This window comes from Amia ocellicauda, chromosome 9, assembly GCF_036373705.1.
Source record: "Amia ocellicauda isolate fAmiCal2 chromosome 9, fAmiCal2.hap1, whole genome shotgun sequence".
NCBI classification, from domain to species: domain Eukaryota; kingdom Metazoa; phylum Chordata; class Actinopteri; order Amiiformes; family Amiidae; genus Amia; species Amia ocellicauda.
Window position 1 is genome coordinate 18,426,831 of NC_089858.1, and position 19,290 is coordinate 18,446,120.

The following is a 19,290-nucleotide window of genomic DNA, read 5'->3' on the forward strand; positions in this document are numbered from 1 at the left end:
AGTTTCAGAAACACTTGTGAATTCCTTTTATTTGGTATTTTTTTTAATATTACAAAATTAAACATTCAAATATAAACGGAGACATTTTACCCAATACAAATTCCAAAAGCTGGGGATTCATTTTCAGTTTAAACCATTTCATTTCAGTGTTTTTCTGTTTAAGGCTCTTCTCTACAAAGGAGGTGATACAGAAAAAGAAGCTTGATTATTCTGGCACCCACTGTATCTAAGAGTTTACTTCAGGGGATATGAGCCACATGACCCTGGCCTATGCACAATTGGTAAAGTAGGGTAGACATACTCCTGTGCAGCAGTGCTCTTGGAGGCTGTTCTGATCAATACAGACAAAAACAGAACAAAAGAAATGCAATAAAGAGAAACTGCACAGCTGAAACTGAAGCACTTCAATTCCTCCTGCTGGTGCATTGGATCAGGGTGGGCTGCCACATGTGAGCTCCAGAAGATGGTGTAAAATAACTTTCTGCCCATACCGAACCTGCAGGGCCTGCTTCTCCCTTGTGCTCAAGCAACTGTATGCCTCCTGATCTCCCAGGACCTCCCCATCAGCCTTCAGGTCGCCGCTGTACTCCCCCAGGGTGAGCGAGACACTGTCATGCAGGAGCTTTTGCCAGGCAGAGCTCAGCTTTGGGATCCCTTCATTGGACAGAGCCAAGACCATCTTCTCTTCCTCATCCTCTTCAACCTCCTCCCAGCCCTCGTTCTCTTTAAAGTCTTCAAACTCCTCGGGGCACATGCACATGACCTGGAGGGGCACAGGCGTAGGTTTTCACATCACCAGGATATGTGAACAAAATCCCTATTCTCAATGCCCTTTTTTTTTTTTTTTTTTCTCCCTTTCTGACAACACAGTGAATCTAAAAGGTATTGTCTCTTTGACTACAGCACCAGTAAGGCAATTCTCACCTTGAGTGTTGTATACATCTCTTCGTCAGTGAGGGACCCAGACTGGCCGAAGATGAACACACCCTCCTCTCCTACGATCTCCAGCTGGCACAGCAGGTTCCATTTCTCTGACACCAGGTGGCGCTCTGACTCATTCTGAGTAGCTGCCCAGACAGGAAAAACATGGCTGGTTAGCTTAACTGGACTCTTACCATACCATGGGCAGACATCTTGCAGTTTCTCAGTAATATTGTATGGACCTCCTCCCAATTATTACAACAGTTTAGTACTGCCCTCAAAATAAACTAATGCAGCACTTTATAATTGAAACTACAGGAAAAGAAAAAATCTTCAGTGCCTGGCAGAGGCCAGTTCACCTTGCAGGGCAGCCTTGTGGACCGTTGTCATCTGGATGTCGGCTGTGTCGTTGGTGTTGTGAGGAAACGGCTCCACAAAACCGTACATGTGCAGGAGCTGCCAGTTGGCCATCTGCCCGTAGGTATTGAATATCTCCTCCCCTTTCTTAATGTGACCCACAGCCACCATTTTCAGACATTCCTGAGATGAACAGAATATAAAAAGCAGAAACTATGGATAAATAACGTGTAATAATGTGACGGCACAGCTGCTTAGTAGATCTCCCCCCCCCCCCCGGCACAATTTTAACAGCATGAAGCTGGGTGTCACTCACAGGGGTGTATTCCACATTGGTGTTGTGATTGGACACGTGGTTCAGTAGATCAGCCATGGGCACCATCATGGGGGGGTTGGGCTCCTTTTCATCTTCCTCATCATCATCCAGGGGCTCCTGAAAACTGCAAACGAAAGCAAGGGGTCAGCAAAGCACAGTCTTTGGAAAAAAACGACAAGGATTTCGCCTGAAAACTCTTCGTTGGCAGGTTCAGTTCTTAAGTTAAATTAACTAGTTATGTAATGGTGTCTTTCTTGGTGAAGCCAGGATATTAGTGCCCTGCAGGGAAAAGCAAAAGCATTCCAATGATGCAAAGGGTAAGCATGGCTCTACTCAAGTTGAGAAAGAAAAGCAAAAAGCACTGGTTAGATCTCACCTGGACTGCTGTGTGTAGGAAATCATCAGTCAATCATTGGAGCGCCTTATGGAGCAACACAACGGCACAGAAACTGCAGCTGCTTGTTAGCTGACCTCCAGTAGCAAAGTGCAGAAACAAACCTGTTTCCCCAAAAACAATTGCATAAGGAATCTTTTGTGTCAAATAAATGTTTTTGTTTGATATTTTGTTTAACTGGGATGTTCACTCCTGATGTGAATGGAAAAAAAAAAGATGAGTGGGGAATTAGCGAGTATTATTTCCTCAAGTGCCTCAAATAACCAGCATCTATTTAAAAGTAGTAGATATTTTAATATCTGCCATCTTTTACCATCTGACCCCTGACCCCTCCCCTCACCTGTAAGCCATTACAAAGGCCACCAGGCTCTTGTAGAGCTGCAGGGTGTGTTTCTCGGGGTCCCACAGCTGATTGTGTGCTTGGATGAAGGGCAGGATGATGTCAGTGTACTCCTTCTGGATGTTGGTCAGGTCTCTGTCCACTGCCTCAGGGATCCCTGTACCGTGCAGCAGCCTCTCTCTCTCCTCAGCAGACCTGGGGCATCACAGAAATTCCATTTAGTCTTAAAGTGTGCAAAACTCAACTGTGCCCACACCTCTACACACAAGCAAAATGCTTCTTTGCATTCAAGGACTTCTAGTTTTAGTACAGATTTTGTTATGGTCTGCAGCTTTAGGATCAAATTATACAAAAACAGTAAACCTAAAATTAAAAAAGCTTTAGTGTAAGTGCCATGGACAATGAAAGCTTGCAACCCTCTTACCAGAACATGGGCTGATCGAGAGACTTCAAGTCTGGCCAGAGGGACAGGTAGGGTCTCCAGTGGGAGTCTGGGCTTGTGTATTCCCACATCAGCGCCAGGAGCAGAGGGACCCAGCCTGACGCGCTCTCCAGGGACTCTTTCTCTTTAGCGGGAAACGGAAGACAACTCAGGAATAGCCATCCATTCCACTCAGCTATGCACGCCCCCCCTGCCGCAGTTTACTTTAGAAAACGTACACAATTGTGTGGCTGCTTCAGGGAAGACTGACAAGCCTCACACCTGGTCTGAGGGCTGCCTTTGTATCGTCTGCAGGCCGGAGCCCCCCCACTCAGGATTCAAACCAGGCATCACAGGTGCTACTCTGAGCACCACACAGCTCCATCACAGAGGAGTGATAAACCCATTATGCCTAAAGACCAAATAATGTATACACTCTACTGATTTCAGTGGGGTTACATCACTGTAACTAGCTCATGTGTACAATGATCCCCGTTACACCCTCTTACCTTTCTCCAGCACAGATTTGACCTTGCTGTTCTCTTGATACAGAAGAGCCGTCCTAGGAATGGAGAAGATCACCTCCCCTTCATCGATCTCCTCCTTGGCTAGCATGCCGTACTTGTCCACTGTGCCCTCCTTGCTCACATAGACCTGGGACAGAGCACAGCATCCATTAGACAGTGCTGCTTGCTTTCACAGGCACGGCCCTTCCTGCACATGCAAGCAAGGGTGCTAAAGCTGGCCGAATAAAGACTTTGGTTCACGGAGGTGTAGTGTAGAGAGGATTGAGGATGAAGGGCAACTCCCTGTCCTTTTTCCTCCTCCTTACCTTTGCGCTGAGATTGAGGCCGATTTCCTCACACCAACTGAGAAAGCTCTGGAGAGGTTCATCTGTAGAGGTCTCAACACCCTGGCCAGCCTCCATCTGCAACACAAGGTCATCATCCTCAGACCAGAGCCCATTTGCCACCTCCCTACAACCAGGGCATTGGGCATCATAACAACCAGGCTGCACAGAACAAACAGGGCCATGTTCCTCTACATCAGGGGTTCCCAACCCGGCCCTGGAGGCCCCCCTGCCCTGCTGGTTTTTGATCCAACCGAAATCTGAATTGCTTAATTGATTCCTTAATTGAACTAACAATGCAATATGAGGCTCAATTATATAATTAAGAGCTCAGTTGGAACAAAAAACAGCAAGGCAGGGGGGCCTCTAGGACCAGGTTGGGAACCCCTGCTCTACATGTTTTGTTACAAAGTATAAAAAAGGAAACGCCTGATTTTACAAAATGAAAACGAATCCACTATAAACTGCTTACATTTAACATAATGAAATAATATTATACTATGATACTCCTAGAGTAGGTTCAGGTTTAAATCAGCTGCAATCCAACACATATAAAGCATGATTTACTTATTTTTAAGTGTCCAGAAACACAGCAATACAAATCCAAAAGTGAAGGTATACTGGGTATGTTCCTTTCAATGTGTACTTAATTATGGCAAACCTTTAACATTTAACATTTTGTATATCAACAATATAATTGTTGATGTCATTGTTGATACCAATAATTTAATGATTAAATATTAAAAACGACTTGCCCTACTGAAAATGCATGCCATTAAAGAAGCGTGCCGGTGCTCGCTTGCTGCGCTCGTGTTCTCATTTGTTGAGGCTGCAGAAAAGCGGAAGTAATGCGAGTGTTGTGTTTCCGGCAAAGTGCTGAGGATCCAGGCGTTACAAGTTAACTGACCAAGAGCAACAGCATCATTTTTATTACAAAATAGTTATTTAGTAGCAGATGCCCTTACCCAGGAAGACAAAGTACTCGCTATAAATATTTTCAAAGAGTACAGTAAATACAATCAGTGCAAAATACAATAATCATATAGCCTAGTAGTACTTACAATTAGCTATCTATTGCAGAAGTATACAGTCCAAGGTATGTGCAAAGGGGTGGGGTAGACAATAGCAGTGGTAATAAAATGAAACTCGGATGTATTCATTGGTCACAGACTGGTATATAGTACACTAGAGTTTAGTTTGGCGTTTTATAGGAAACAAACAAACCGACACATTTATCATAAACATGAACACTTCGCATGCCACTGGAATTACCTAACAAAGAAAGCCCCTGAAAGCGATGTGTGGGACGTTAAAACCCGCTGGACCTGTCTTGAAATGGGGCCAAGCTAACATGTGCAAGACAGATGCAGATACAGTATGATAAATGGCCGTTAAACCGCGCGTCTTTAAAACCAGGTAAAGGCGCAGAACAAAGGAATCGCAGTTTCAAACCTTGGGTCTTTTTGCGTCGGATGCCATCGTCTCTGGTGACAGCTTCGTGCGTAGTATACCGTATGATTTATATAGGTGTATTTTTATTCTCCATCATACTCAATCCATAGCTGTTCTAAATGACATTGTTGACAAGGGCTGCTTTCCTACGCCACGTGTTTTTGCACGCAGTGTGTCACACCGCCAGTTCTACTTCCTGGTGCAGTGGGCGGAGCTCCGCAGTCTTGTAGCCAATCCAGTCGCTACTGTTTCTCTCCGTAAACCCGCTCCCTGCTGAGAGCGCTGACTCGGGCTGGAGGAGGTGAGTGAAGTGCTTGGAAGTACCTCTGCTGTACAGAAAACCAGAGTTTCTGGTTTGCAAGATGTAATGTACTTTCTCTGTCATCCCAAAAATTCAATTGCTGATATCAAGAATTCAGTTTTTAATATCAGCAATTACATTTTTGATTTCAAAATTAGAATTGTTGATCTCATGAATTTGACGATTAAATGTTTGAACGGCCTGCCATAATACGGTGACGCTTTAACTAGGTTGCTATGTCAGAATGACTACCTTAGCACTATATTTCAAATATAATATTACAATAATGTGGCTTACTTGTTGCCCCTTTCAATTGAGAATGTGGGTAACAAAGCCATTTCGAAATTGAATGAAACGTCTGCAATGTGATTAAGTTGTAGAGCATTTCTAGGTCATACAATTTGATATAGGGGAAACAACTGTCCTGGGAATTGACATTTCGACTAAATGGAGGAAAATATATACTACTGAAATGTGGTTTATTTTCATCAGTAAAACTTGGACACATTGTTTTGTATTGAAACCTTCTGTAACTGTGTTTTATTGTAGTAAAAAAAATGCTCAACAAGAATTTTAAAATGAAACCCCAAAATAAACTAAATGTCTTATAACCGTAAGTATCTAAATGCATGTAAATGTAAACAGACCAAAATACAGCTAAGTACTCCTAATTACAGTACTGATAGGCTAGGATACATAATAGTTTTACTGTAATTCACCTAACATTGCAAAGCTCCAAAACAATTTTATTTTTGACAATTACTGATTTTCCTTATCTCTAGTTCTATTGACAATACATAGACAAATCTATTTTAAAGCACTAAATGCTATAAAGTTAGAAAGTACAGCTTTGGGGCTTCACCCAGACTGCTGTCCTCTGAGCCTCACTCCCAGTCGGTAGGGTTTGGGTCCCTGGACGATTCCGTAGTGAGGTGTGAGGTCGGGCTCCCCGCCGTCCTGGGGCCAGTGGAACTGGAAGCGGCGCAGCAGCGTCACCAAGAACAAGAAGAGCTCCATGCGTGCCAGCCCCTCACCCAGACACATCCGCGGGCCTGCAAGACAGGAGGGGCAAACTGTGCTGTGATCTCCAGCCCTAACTGAAACCCTGTCCCCTGTGCTCTGGTGGCTGGAGTTAGCATGTATGTAGCTAGCATGTAGTCTGGTGCACTTTGACAGACATGGAACTCAGAGAACTCTGCAACCCCCAGTCTGCCTTTCAGTCTCTTTGTCTCCTACATTTGAACCACAACACTAACTTACCCAGGGAGAAGGGCATGAAGGCCTCTGGCTTCACAAACTCCCCCTCCTCGTTCAGAAAGTTGGAGGGGTTGAAGTCCTGTGGGAACATCCATTGGCCCTCCTCATGCAGCACGGAAGACAGGTTGGGGATGATAGTGGTGCCCTGCGTTGGGCCAGGGAAAAGGAGCACCAAAATGATGTTGCTATATTAAATATGAATTGATTGAATACCTGTAAACTGTACATTGAGGCAGCTGGTTGAAGACATGCCTTCTGTCTTACCTTTGGAATGCTGTAGCCCAGCACCTGTGTGTCCTGAGTGGTGGCGTGGAAGACACTGAGAGGGACGACACTTCCATAGCGCTGTGTTTCGTGGATCACAGCTTGGACATAGGGCATCCTATGCCTGTCCTCATAGCAAACCTGCTCATTCCCTCTAAGGACAGTGTCAATCTCCTGGTGGCACCGCGCTGAGGAGAAGAGGGCCCACTGTCAGCACAACATACTACCCTAGAGTGGCCACTTACTCGTGTCTGTGCTTAGCAGCTAATGCCTTGGCCTGCTAGGGGTTCTGTAGCATTGGATTTTTTAATCAGTAGAAGACTAATGATGAGAGATGTTATTAATGGTGATCTGTCTTATCCCAATATTTTGAGTCGATCAGAAGCTCCAAAATATGCAGAAGCCTCATGTCTATAAGCTTTGAAAATATTCAACTCCAATCACTGCAGTGAAAGACAGAGCTTCTGTGTAAAAATGTGTATTAAAAGATGGTTATTGTGCCTCAAGAGGAGGTTTACTGACCTTGCACATCTGGATGCATCATGAGCTGCAAGAGGCCCACGCGGAGAGTAGTGGAGCTGGTGTCTGTTCCGGCAATAAAGAGATCCAACAAGAAGACCATCATGAAGCCTTCATCAAAGGAGGAGCCATCATTACCTCTCTGACAGCAAAGAGACAGAAAAATCACAAGATGTCTAGAGAAAGGAACATTCACTTTGGTCCACAAGTTGACCAGACCTGTGACATGTACCTTATTTTCTCTGCTGTGATTTGTTCACTGATCTCATTGTACTTCTGCATCTACAGCAGTTTTTTCAACTTTGTATACTATGGCTTCTATGATTTCTGGGTTCTCAATGATGTCTTAGGAGCTTCAGCAATATGATTAACCCCTCACCCAAGAACAAGGAACCCTCTTGTAACAAGTTCTTCTTTTTACCCATGGACAACATACCTTTCCATAGTTAGTTGTGGTGTTAAAGAGATATAGTACCTTGTCAATTTCATTGAGATAGCAGTCAATGATGTCCCGTGGCTGTCCTGGGACCCGTGTCTCCTTGTGCTCAGCCACTTTAGTTAGGAAAAATGCCTTTACGTTGTCTCTGTTTTCAAAGGCTTTCCGGAAAGGCAGAGGCAAGCTCCTAATTAGGGGTATGGTATCGTAGAGCTATGAGTAAGAAACAAACAATTTTTGTTTTTAATGCCTCCATTAGTTTTCTATTGGATTACATATTCTTACAATGGCACACCAAGCTTCAACCCTACAGAGTTACCCCCACCTATCATATAAATATAATGACAAGATTTCCAGCAGCCAAACCACAGCCATTCGTGCTGTTTCCATTATCATAACACTCTGTCTCAGATGTCCCTTTTCCACTGGCACATCTGACCCAACCCGGAACTAAGCCGAGCTTCCCTGGTATGGGTCTGGTGTTTTTCCACTGCAATACCTGAGCTGAGGTAAATGACATCACACGCTGTGGACGTTGAGAATTGCATGCATGACATCAGAACATAAGAAAGTTTACAAACGAGAGGAGGCCATTCAACCCAACGTGCTCGTTTGGTATCCATTAGGGCTGTGCGATATGACGATATATATCGTATGAAGATAGAAAAACGTCTATCATTTCATATTATGCTATATCGTTTATATCGTGGTGTCGCAAATTGCAATCTTTACGGCAGTATTTTTCGTCATTAGGACGTTTTGCGTTCTTCCCGGTTCTTCCACACGTGTCGGATGCGGCAAGAAATGTCCGTCAGAAACACAGAGACATGAGGAGAGAGAACTGCACACGGAGTAACTAACACAACCAAGAGATTTTAATGCGCAAGCGCACACGGTCCGGCCCGCTCTCGTCGCCGGACTGAACTGGATCTGCAAGCACCTCCACCCCCGCTAATTTAAACTGATATAATTTGTATAAAAATAATAATAACGTTTGTTTGCATTTTAATAAATTGGAAAGCAATGCAAACACATGCAGAAAGTATCATTTTCTTTTTGTTAAGATGGTGACGTGGTTCAACAGTTGTATTATTATTATTATTATTATTATTATTATTATATTAATTATTATAACTATTTTGTATTAACAACGTGCTGTACTTGTAAGTAGAATCGAAACGCGAAATGTCTCTGTCTAGTAGATGTTAATGCGCCACTATAAACCCGGCTGTGCTAAATCTACCTGAATCTGCACCTTACAGCGCATGTGCTGCGTGATCACTATTACTGGTGTGATTGGTGTTGTGTGACAGTAAATCATACTGTGTGTATGTATAGATGTGCTCTGAGGAAGAGAAGTCGAAACGCGTAAGCATTATGATGTTCACTTTTTCTCTAATAAATCATTTTTGAGACATCGGTGAATATGGACTGTTTTTAGACGGGAACTGCTGTACCATTCTAATATAATACGGATAATTGTTCTATATAAAATCCCTTGGATAAGGCACCCCGCATTTAAGATTTATTAAAACTATTGTAACGCCAACTATTTTTAAACTTATGTATATATGTATATAATTTTTTTAACTTATGTACATATGTGTATGTGTATATATATATATATATATATATATATATATATATATATATATATATATATATATATATATATATATCCCATAACACATGTAATAGTAATCACACAACACTTGCCCTGTAATGTGTTGCATTCTGCATATATTTACCATGACAGCCTGCATATAGTATTTGTTAGTTTTGCTTATTGAAGGATTAACGAAATACTTGTAGTTTGAATGTCTTTGGTCTTATTTTGATAAAATTTGATTGGATAAAAACAAGAAATATTGGGATATACACTCACCTAAAGGATTATTAGGAACACCATACTAATACTGTGTTTGACCCCCTTTCGCCTTCAGAACTGCCTTAATTCTACGTGGCATTGATTCAACAAGGTGCTGAAAGCATTCTTTAGAAATGTTGGCCCATATTGATAGGATAGCATCTTGCAGTTGTTTAATATCATGTTCATATTAATGTAACCTGCAGAGCACTGTAATTCAGCTGCTCAGATAACACAGCACCAGACTGATGTAGATCATGTCATTTACCAAGAGGCAAATGGAGGGGCATTGTATTCAAAGAGCATGTGATGTCCCAGTTTAAGTTTAGGAAAGAAACGCACACATACATACATACATACATGCACACATACACACATACACACTATATACACTCACCTAAGGGATTATTAGGAACACCATACTAATACTGTGTTTGACCCCTTTCGCCTTCAGAACTGCCTTAATTCTACGTGGCATTGATTCAACAAGGTGCTGAAAGCATTCTTTAGAAATGTTGGCCCATATTGATAGGATAGCATCTTGCAGTTGATGGAGATTTGTGGGATGCACATCCAGGGCACGAAGCTCCCGTTCCACCACATCCCAAAGATGCTCTATTGGGTTGAGATCTGGTGACTGTGGGGGCCAGTTTAGTACAGTGAACTCATTGTCATGTTCAAGAAACCAATTTGAAATGATTCGACCTTTGTGACATGGTGCATTATCCTGCTGGAAGTAGCCATCAGAGGATGGGTACATGGTGGTCATAAAGGGATGGTCATGGTCAGAAACAATGCTCAGGTAGGCCGTGGCATTTAAACGATGCCCAATTGGCACTAAGGGGCCTAAAGTGTGCCAAGAAAACATCCCCCACACCATTACACCACCACCAGCAGCCTGCACAGTGGTAACAAGGCATGATGGATCCATGTTCTCATTCTGTTTATGCCAAATTCTGACTCTACCATCTGAATGTCTTAACAGAAATCGAGACTCATCAGACCAGGCAAAATTTTTCCAGTCTTCAACTGTCCAATTTTGGTGAGCTTGTGCAAATTGTAGCCTCTTTTTCCTATTTGTAGAGGAGACGAGTGGTACCCGGTGGGGTCTTCTGCTGTTGTAGCCCATCCGCCTCAAGGTTGTACGTGTTGTGGCTTCACAAATGCTTTGCTGCATACCTCGGTTGTAACGAGTGGTTATTTCAGTCAAAGTTGCTCTTCTATCAGCTTGAATCAGTCGGCCCATTCTCCTCTGACCTCTAGCATCAACAAGGCATTTTCGCCCACAGGACTGCCGCATACTGGATGTTTTTCCCTTTTCACACCATTCTTTGTAAACCCTAGAAATGGTTGTGCGTGAAAATCCCAGTAACTGAGCAGATTGTGAAATACTCAGACCGGCCCGTCTGGCACCAACAACCATGCCACGCTCAAAATTGCTTAAATCACCTTTCTTTCCCATTCAGACATTCAGTTTGGAGTTCAGGAGATTGTCTTGACCAGGACCACACCCCTAAATGCATTGAAGCAACTGCCATGTGATTGGTTGGTTAGATAATTGCATTAATGAGAAATTGAACAGGTGTTCCTAATAATCCTTTAGGTGAGTGTATATCGTGTATCACCCAAGCTTCCAAAATTATCGAGATATTATTCATATCGCCCAGCCCTAGTGTCCTTTAATAACTAAGTGATCCAAGGATCCTATCCAATCTATTTTTAAATGTTCCCAAATTTTCAGCTTCAAACACATCGCTGGGGAGTTTGTTCAGATTGTGAGACTCTCTGTGTAAAGAAGTGTCTCCTGTTTTCTGTCTTGAATGCCTTGAAGCACAATTTCCATTTGTGTCCCCGGGTCCATGTGTCCCTGCTGATCTGGAAAAGCTCCTCTGGTTTGATGTGGTCGATGCCTTTCATGATTTTGAAGACTTGAATCAAGTCCCCACGTAGTCTCCTCTGTTCCAGGGTGAAAAGGTTCTGTTCCCTCAGTCTTTCTAAGTAGGATATATACCTTAACACTCTGTTTGCCTTTTTTATTGCTTCCCCACAGTGTTTGGATGGAGAAAGTGAGGAGTCCACATAGACTCCTAGGTCTTTATCATGCGTTAATTCATCTAGTTGTATTCCTCCCATAGTGTAATTATAGTGGACATTTTTGTTACCTGCTTATAATACCTTGCACTTGTCCACATTTAATTTCATCTGCCAGGTGTCGGCCCACAACTGAATATTATCTAAGTCCCTTTGAATAGCCTGTGCTACCGAGATTGTATCTGCTGAGCCGCCTATTTTAGTACCATCTGCAAATTTGTAAAGTTTGCTACCTGTTCCAGAGTTCAAATCATGAATATAGATTAGAAAAAGTAAAGGCCCTAGTACTGATCCCTGTGGAACTCCACTAACAACCTCACTCCTGTTTCCTATACATCAACCAGTTCATAATCCATCTACTTACATTACCCTGAATGCCTACAGCTTCCAATTTGAGGATCAGTCTTTGCTGTGGAAACTCTTTGCATTAGTTTTAGCTCCAAGAGCTATGTTTCTTTCTATTTACTTCTTTGCTTTCCTGATCCCTTTCTTAACATCTATTTGCAGCTCAACATATTCTTTGTATTTTGTTTAATCTCTATCCCTATTGTATGTGCTATACAACATTTTCTTTCTTTTGATATTTTTTAGCATACTTCTATTAAACCATTTTGGCCAATATTTTTTGGTCCTCAATTTGCTAAGTTTTGGTACAAATTTCTCCTGAGCCTCAAGTAGTATATTCTTAAAATATAACCATCCATTTTCAACTCAATCTGTACCCAGTGTGCTCTAGTCTAACTCTTCTAAGTGCTGCCTCATTCCTTCAAGGTTTGCATTTCTAAAATTGTAGACCATTGTTTTAGACTTGGTCCTTGTTTTTCAAAAGTATGCCTCAAAGTTAACCATATTGTGACCACAGTTTGCCATTGGTTCTCTAGCTAGTGTCCCTCTGACTCTATCTTGGTCATTTGCAAATATCAAGTCAATGCATGCACTCTCTCTTGTTGGTTCCCTGACAAATTGAGTTAGAAAGCAGTCATTTACCATCTCTACCATTTCTATCTCTGCTTCTGTAGTCCCAACTGGGCTTTTCCAGTATATGTTTGGGAAATTGAAGTCCCCCATTATGACAGCCACATCCTTGCTACATTCAGTCCTGATTACATTGTACTATGCAACATCTTTCTGAATATCTGAGTTGGGTGGTCTGTAACACACTCCTACCACTAATCCTCCAGATCTTGTATTCAAGTTTAACCCACAAAGACTCTGTTTTGTTACTAGGATCTAATTTGAATTCTTCTGCCTCAATGTAATTTCTGACATATACAGTTAGGTCCATAAATATTTGCCAGTGACACAATTGTCATCATTTTGGCTCTCTATGCCACTACAATGGATTTGAAAGGAAACAATCAAGATGTGCTCTAAGTGTAGACTTTTGTCTTTAATTTGAGAGTAGTTACGTCTAAATTGGGTGAACTTGGGTGAAATTGTGGTCCCCCCAATTTTAGGGTCTCAAAAGTATCTGGACAAATCGACATAATCCCTTCATAATCCCTAGAAAAACTTCAGTCACTCATCTCCCTATACATCCCCGCCAGACCACTGCGGTCTTCCGGCATCAGAAGACCAACTGTGCCTCCTCTCCACTCCCCTTCCTCCAGAGTTCGCTCCTTCTCATTCCTGGCCCCTAAGTGGTGGAATGACCTTCCCATAGAAGTCAAAACAGCAGAGTCCTTGACCTCTTTCCGGCGCTTACTCAAGACACATCTGTTCAGACAGTACTTGTAATATTAGTCCTTTTAATTCACGTAAGATAGAACTTCACAGCATTTTATCATGCTTCTTGCGTTACTAATACTTGTATTATTGATTTCCCCTTTGCTCCCTCTCCCATAGCCCTTGACTGTGACCTAACATCTTGACTGCACTTAGCTTTTACTTTCCAGGATGTAAGACCTCATTTATTATATTTACTTGTGTAAATTGGAATTTGTACAATGTATTATGCTTTTAATTGCTTTGTATTATGTACATTTGAATTTGTAATGTTTGATGCCTTGTACTGAACTGTATTCTTGCACTTTGTATTATGCTTATATTTTGTAAGTTGCCCTGGATAAGGGCGTCTGCCAAGAAATAATAATAATAATAATCATGAATTAAATTGTGAGTTTCAATACTTGGTTGCAAATATTTTGCAGTGAATGACTGCCTGAAGTCTGGAACCCATAGACATCACCAGATGCTGGGTTTATTCCCTGGTGATGCTCTGCCAGGCCTGTACTGCAGCTGTCTTCAGTTCCTGCTTGTTCTTGGGGCGTTTTGCCTTCAGCAAGTGAAATGCTGCTCAATTGGATTCAGGTCAGGTGATTGACTTGGCCATTGCAGAACATTCCACTTCTTCACCTTAAAAAAGACTTGGGTTGCTTTTGCAGTATGCTTTGGGTCATTGTCAATCTGCACTGTGAAGTGCTGTCCAGTGAGTTTTAAAGTATTTGTCTGAATCTGAGCAGATAATATAGCCCTAAACACTTGTTCCTGAGCTCACCAGTGCGTTCTTTCTTTTTAAGAATGTACCAAATAGCAAAAACATTACGTGTGGCCAAATCAACTATCTCTCTGATTGGTTTGTTTTGATTTCTAAGGGAAAACTGAAGGCAGAATGCCCCAAGAACAAGCAGGAACTAAAGACAGCTGCAGTACAGGCCTGGCAGATTTGGCACTGTTTTGCTGCGAGGGTGGGGTTTAGAGGGAGGCATAGATAATGGGTCTCCATTAGTCCACAAGGTTTGAGTGACGGTTCTTCCTAACCCAATCAGTGAGCAGGGTGGGATGGTCTGCATTGGATTTCTGTGTGAGATGGTAGTCGATTGTCACGGTTTCAACAGCAGTGCCAATTCTAGCAACTCCTTAGAAACATCCTGTATGTGCTCCATATCCCTTCACAAAATCCCCACACTGGATGCCACCGCCTTCTTCAAAATATCCTCCCCCCCATACGGTATGAAACAAAGGATTCACTGGACCACGGAGCAATGGAAGAAGGTGCCTGGTCTGATGAATCACGAGTTCAAGGTGTTGACTTGGCCTCCAAATTCCCCAGATCTCAATCCAATCGAGCATCTCTGGAATGTGCTGGACAAACAAGTCCGATCCATAGAGGCCCCACCTCGCAAATTACAGGACTTAAAGGATCTGCTGCTAACGTCTTGGTGCCAGATACCACAGCACACCTTCAGAAGTCTAGTGGAGTCCATGCCTCGACGGGTCAGGGCTGTTTTGGCAGCAAAAGGGGGACCTACACAATATTAGGCAGGTGGTCATAATGTTATGGCTGAGCGGTGTAATTACTGGCACCATTGATAAAGATGAGAAAAAAGACTATAAAATAAACAAATATGTAATTTGTAGAAAACGATGGTCTATAATTGTATTAAAAACATGTTTTATAATATATATATTTTGTAATTAATTTATAATTAAATTCCGAAGCCACGTAGTTGCACCCCACTCAGTCGTGTTGGTACAATCAGTGGTAAACCACATAGTGGTTTGGTTAGTGAAGATATCAAATATCAAACTGGACTCTACATTAAAACATGAACCTTGCTTGCAGATGGGTAGGGGTCAGGCTTTGCATAAAGACATAATTGGTGTTTGATTGCCTGCATTTACAATGAAGGAACAAATTAAACAAAAGGTATTCGACCTCCTGCTATGATAGGATTGAGATGACTGCCTGTGTGAGTGATCGATCATCTCTAGCCCATTTCTCTTTGTCATGTTACACCAATATCATGATTGGCCCCACGAAGTATACTGTTTGCCCTCCCAACCGATACACCCACCAAAACAACATTATATATATATGTATATATAATCTGTATGTATTTCTGACAATACTTTAAGAGTTACTTATTTGCTTCACAGGGAGTGGGAGTGAGCAGAGAAACAAGATGAGAGGTGCAGGGTGAATGGGAGCAGGGGGTGATCACATAAGTGCTTGGGTTGGATATGCCAGTGGAAAAGGGGTAAGAGTGAAGAGATCAACACTTCATTCTCCATGACAATACTCATCCACATTCTACTAGTCTCTTTACCAAAATTAAACTGTCAATCCATTCTACTTTTCATTGTCATTGCAATGTGTCCTAGACTAAAGCCACAAACAACATACTTTCTATTGAACAATAGTTGCTGGCTGGCTTTGTGGTTTTTGGAAACATCCAGACAGTAATTGATAAATGTATAAATGGATTTGACACTTTTGAGATTATATATGATATTCATACCATCTAATTGTATTTAAAAAATATACATGCATTTCAATATAATCAACATACAAATACCAGATTGACTTGTCAGTGTAATGACATTTGACACTCATGTTTACGTTGCTCATGATCATACATTTTTTATAACTTTCAGTAATAAACAGGAAAATAGGAATATGATAGTGCACACATACCATGCCCCAGGGTCCATTACCAATTTTTGTGGTTTCAGATATAATTCGCATCAGGGACTGGAAGGACTGGTCCTCATAGTTGTAGCGGGATCCAAACAGTATGGCACAGATAACATTTGAAAAGGCATTGTGGAACAATGTTTCAGGGTCCAAGGACTGACCTGTCCACAAATAATAGTTAAAGCAGGAGAGGGTTGACCAACTTATTGTATTTTGTAATAAAGTGACATTTTGATCTGTATATATCTTCATTAGGCTTGGAAGATTTTGGCATTTATTCCTGCCATCCCAACCTGCCTTGAAGACTGCAATTAGTTTTGTTAAACCATTTCTGTTTCTCAACTAAATCACAGAGATCGGATACTGCATCATGCATTTATTATTAACTCCTTGTCTTTAAAAAGATGCTCCTTAAACTGCCGTGAACCGTCCTTCACACGCAAAGGAACTGGTCTTGAATGTGTGATCAGCATCAGATGAGAATTTAATTGAGAAGGTGTGGTTATAACCAATTATGGCCCCAGCTGGAAGGAGCAGCGGCGGTTGCTTAAGGATGCAAATAACAGAATTAAAGGCAAATAGGGATGGCAGCAATAAACATTGACATCTAGCAGGCCTAATCAGCCTCATCATCATTATCATCATCATCATCTTTAATCAGTTTTAAGATAGTCAGAAACAACCATGGTACTATTTCATTTCTACAGATTAAGGTGTATTTTGCGGGCTGCCTGCAGCTCTGTGTGATGTTGTGATGGGACAGGGGCACTGGGCTCTGAAGCCCATACCTGCACTCTTCTCTATGTACGAGCTGAGATGCGAAGTCTCCTCCAGGATCCTCTCCTCCATGGACAGCTTTCCCAGGCCGAAGTTCCTCAGAGTGGTCAGAGCGAACCGCCGCTGCTCCTTCCAGCTGGGGCCATAGCTGTTTATAATCACACCTGCAGTGACAACCCAGCAATGAAGTAGCCTGCCCACAGGGAGGCAGTGTTATTCTGAAAATACAGACTCGAGCACATCTCACTGAGAAATCTGTGACATCATCAATGTAGAGAGGAGGTGCATATTACTATATATAATAAATATTATTTTATAGAATATATTTTATAATATAGACAGGAACATGCTTATTTATATTTATAGCACTTTTACCCCTTCTGCCACCATCGCCAAGTGAATAAGTAAAAACAAACCTGTACCCCTGGATTTGTACTTTCTACTGACCTGTGGCTGTACTTAAATAATAAAAAAAAAAACAGACAGAATGTCAGAGGTCTAGTGGTAGACTCCTGCAGCTGGGCACAGTAGATTGACCAGATTCTCAAGTACTGCTAAATTATTAATTTCTGAATCAATTTAATTCCTTTTATTATCTTTTTCAAATTCAGATCATTTATGGGGACTTTTTGCATACATTTGGATTGAGGAGAAATAGGCAAATTACTCTACTTCTTATAAACATGCACCACCCTTACTCATTAGTAAATCCTTACTAGTTACTGGAGTACAAGGCCCTATTTGTTGCTGTCATCACTCTCACCTTTATTCTCGCTAATGTGGTTGATCAGCAGGCCCTGGGGCCTCCCAGCAAATTCAACTCCCCGAGTCATCAGGGCTTCCTTCACTGCCTGCAAACCATGCAGTAACACAGCCGGCCTGCCCCCGAAATACACACTGTACACTTTCCCATAGCGCTCGGACAGCTGTAGAGCAGAGGTAGAACACTTTGAGAATGGATCAACACATACAGAGACCCTGCACAACCCTCACTGAGAGGACCAGAGAACTGCTCTCACACCATCAGAGCCACAATAAAAGTGGAAGACCACCCATAACAAGAGAGCATAGTCTTACTCCAGTCTTTCTGATGTACCTTTCAGTGTACAAGCATATATCACATCTCAGAATTTCTGAAATTCAGAAGGCAAACTTTCGCCAGATACTGTGTCTTTCAATTCACTCAGAGGTTTTTTTGCCTTTTCCAGCCCTTTTATCCATACCTTTTCAAAGTCTTTCATGGGGTTCTTCAGGTTTAGCTGCAACAGATTCCCAAATATCGGAAAAGGCTGAGGACCAGGTGGAAAATTCTTGGGCCTCCGTGTCTTCCACAGGAAATAGAGGAGGAGAACCCCAGCCCACAGGAGAAACACAGAGCCCAGCATTGTGCCTGTGTTTGTTATTGCACTGCACTCCACAAGCCTGTATATAGGGAGCACTGACTCCTCCTTCACTGTTGTTCAATTGGTTAGTAGACACAAAGCATACAATTCTTTACCCAAACTATGCACTGACTTGTCAACAAGCCAAGACTTGATCTTTAACTTACTTGATAACTAAATGTATTTAGTTGACATTAAAACTATATCAATGGAAAAGTCTGTGCTTCCTTAGCTGTTAAAAAACTTAGTAAACTGACTCTTTCAAGATCTCTAAAATGCTCCAGTTCTCTTTTTATGTAATCAAGCCAAATAGTTCCCCTATTCTGGAGACTGTGTTTGTTATTTCACTGCACTATACAAGCCTTTGTATAGGGAGCAGTGGCCTCCTCCTTTGCTTTTATTCACTGTTTAGTAGGCAGAAAGCATGAAATTCTTTACTTGAACTTTACATTGACTTGTCAACGTGCCAAAACAATTTCAGTCAGTTGAGTAACAAAATAGGTAACTGTATTAAACTAGCAAACAAACAAAAGTAATAATAATATTAATTTATATTATATATATATAATGTGTGTGTTCTAGTCTTTGGAATAGGAGCAAAAGGAATCAAGATTAACAGAGCTCATGTGAACAACCTACAATTTTAAACTATGAAAAGATGAACAGACCAAAGATTAATAAAATAACCTTTAGAATTGATCCCACAAGATTAAAAAATACAGAGAAGACCACCTAAAACAAATGCTGGAGTGACCTGGAAGAGAAAATGTACATCAAATCAAGTGGAAATATCTTGGGCTTCAGCCCCCCAGCTGCCCCTCTCTGCACATCACTGGTGCACAATGTAGGTATAACATCTCTGGTATTGACTCTCTGTGTGAAGAAGTGTCTCCTGTTTTCCGTCTTGAATGCCTTGAAGCCCAATTTC

At 41.8% G+C, this 19,290-nt stretch overlaps 2 protein-coding genes across 2 annotated transcripts; both read right to left on the minus strand.

Annotated features, from left to right (window-relative positions):
• Positions 1–11: 11 nt before the first annotated feature.
• setd6 (SET domain containing 6, protein lysine methyltransferase) lies at positions 12–5,246 on the minus strand. The gene is made up of 9 exons (XM_066713611.1): positions 5,052–5,246; positions 3,582–3,677; positions 3,259–3,403; positions 2,753–2,894; positions 2,329–2,523; positions 1,595–1,718; positions 1,281–1,461; positions 925–1,067; positions 12–763 (listed from the first exon to the last, which is right to left on the minus strand). The coding sequence occupies exons 1-9, from the start codon at positions 5,076–5,078 to the stop codon at positions 431–433; spliced, it is 1,386 nt and encodes a 461-aa protein (XP_066569708.1). The 5' UTR covers positions 5,079–5,246; the 3' UTR covers positions 12–430.
• A 610-nt stretch (positions 5,247–5,856) lies between these two features.
• Positions 5,857–18,384, minus strand: LOC136758880 (cytochrome P450 2C55-like). The gene is made up of 9 exons (XM_066713612.1): positions 18,204–18,384; positions 17,744–17,906; positions 16,992–17,144; positions 16,204–16,364; positions 7,868–8,041; positions 7,396–7,534; positions 6,874–7,061; positions 6,613–6,754; positions 5,857–6,404 (listed from the first exon to the last, which is right to left on the minus strand). Exons 1-9 carry the CDS (start codon positions 18,363–18,365, stop codon positions 6,211–6,213), a joined length of 1,476 nt encoding a protein of 491 aa, XP_066569709.1. The 5' UTR covers positions 18,366–18,384; the 3' UTR covers positions 5,857–6,210.
• Positions 18,385–19,290: the final 906 nt, after the last annotated feature.

What these genes read in the sequence shown, in the direction of transcription:
- LOC136758880 (XM_066713612.1), bottom strand. Translation starts at nt 18,365, where the DNA reads ATGCTGGGCTCTGTGTTTCTCCTGTGGGCTGGGGTTCTCCTCCTCTAT. An exon ending in GTACATAGAGAAGAGTGCAG is followed by an intron (nt 16,365 to 16,991) that starts GTATGGGCTTCA and finishes ATTTGTGGACAG; the next exon opens with GTCAGTCCTTGGACCCTGAA. An exon ending in TGGGCTACAGCATTCCAAAG is followed by an intron (nt 6,755 to 6,873) that starts GTAAGACAGAAG and finishes GGCCCAACGCAG; the next exon opens with GGCACCACTATCATCCCCAA.
- setd6 (XM_066713611.1), bottom strand. Translation starts at nt 5,078, where the DNA reads ATGGCATCCGACGCAAAAAGACCCAAG. An exon ending in CCGACGCAAAAAGACCCAAG is followed by an intron (nt 3,678 to 5,051) that starts GTTTGAAACTGC and finishes CTTGTGTTGCAG; the next exon opens with ATGGAGGCTGGCCAGGGTGT. An exon ending in CCACAAGGCTGCCCTGCAAG is followed by an intron (nt 1,068 to 1,280) that starts GTGAACTGGCCT and finishes CTGTCTGGGCAG; the next exon opens with CTACTCAGAATGAGTCAGAG.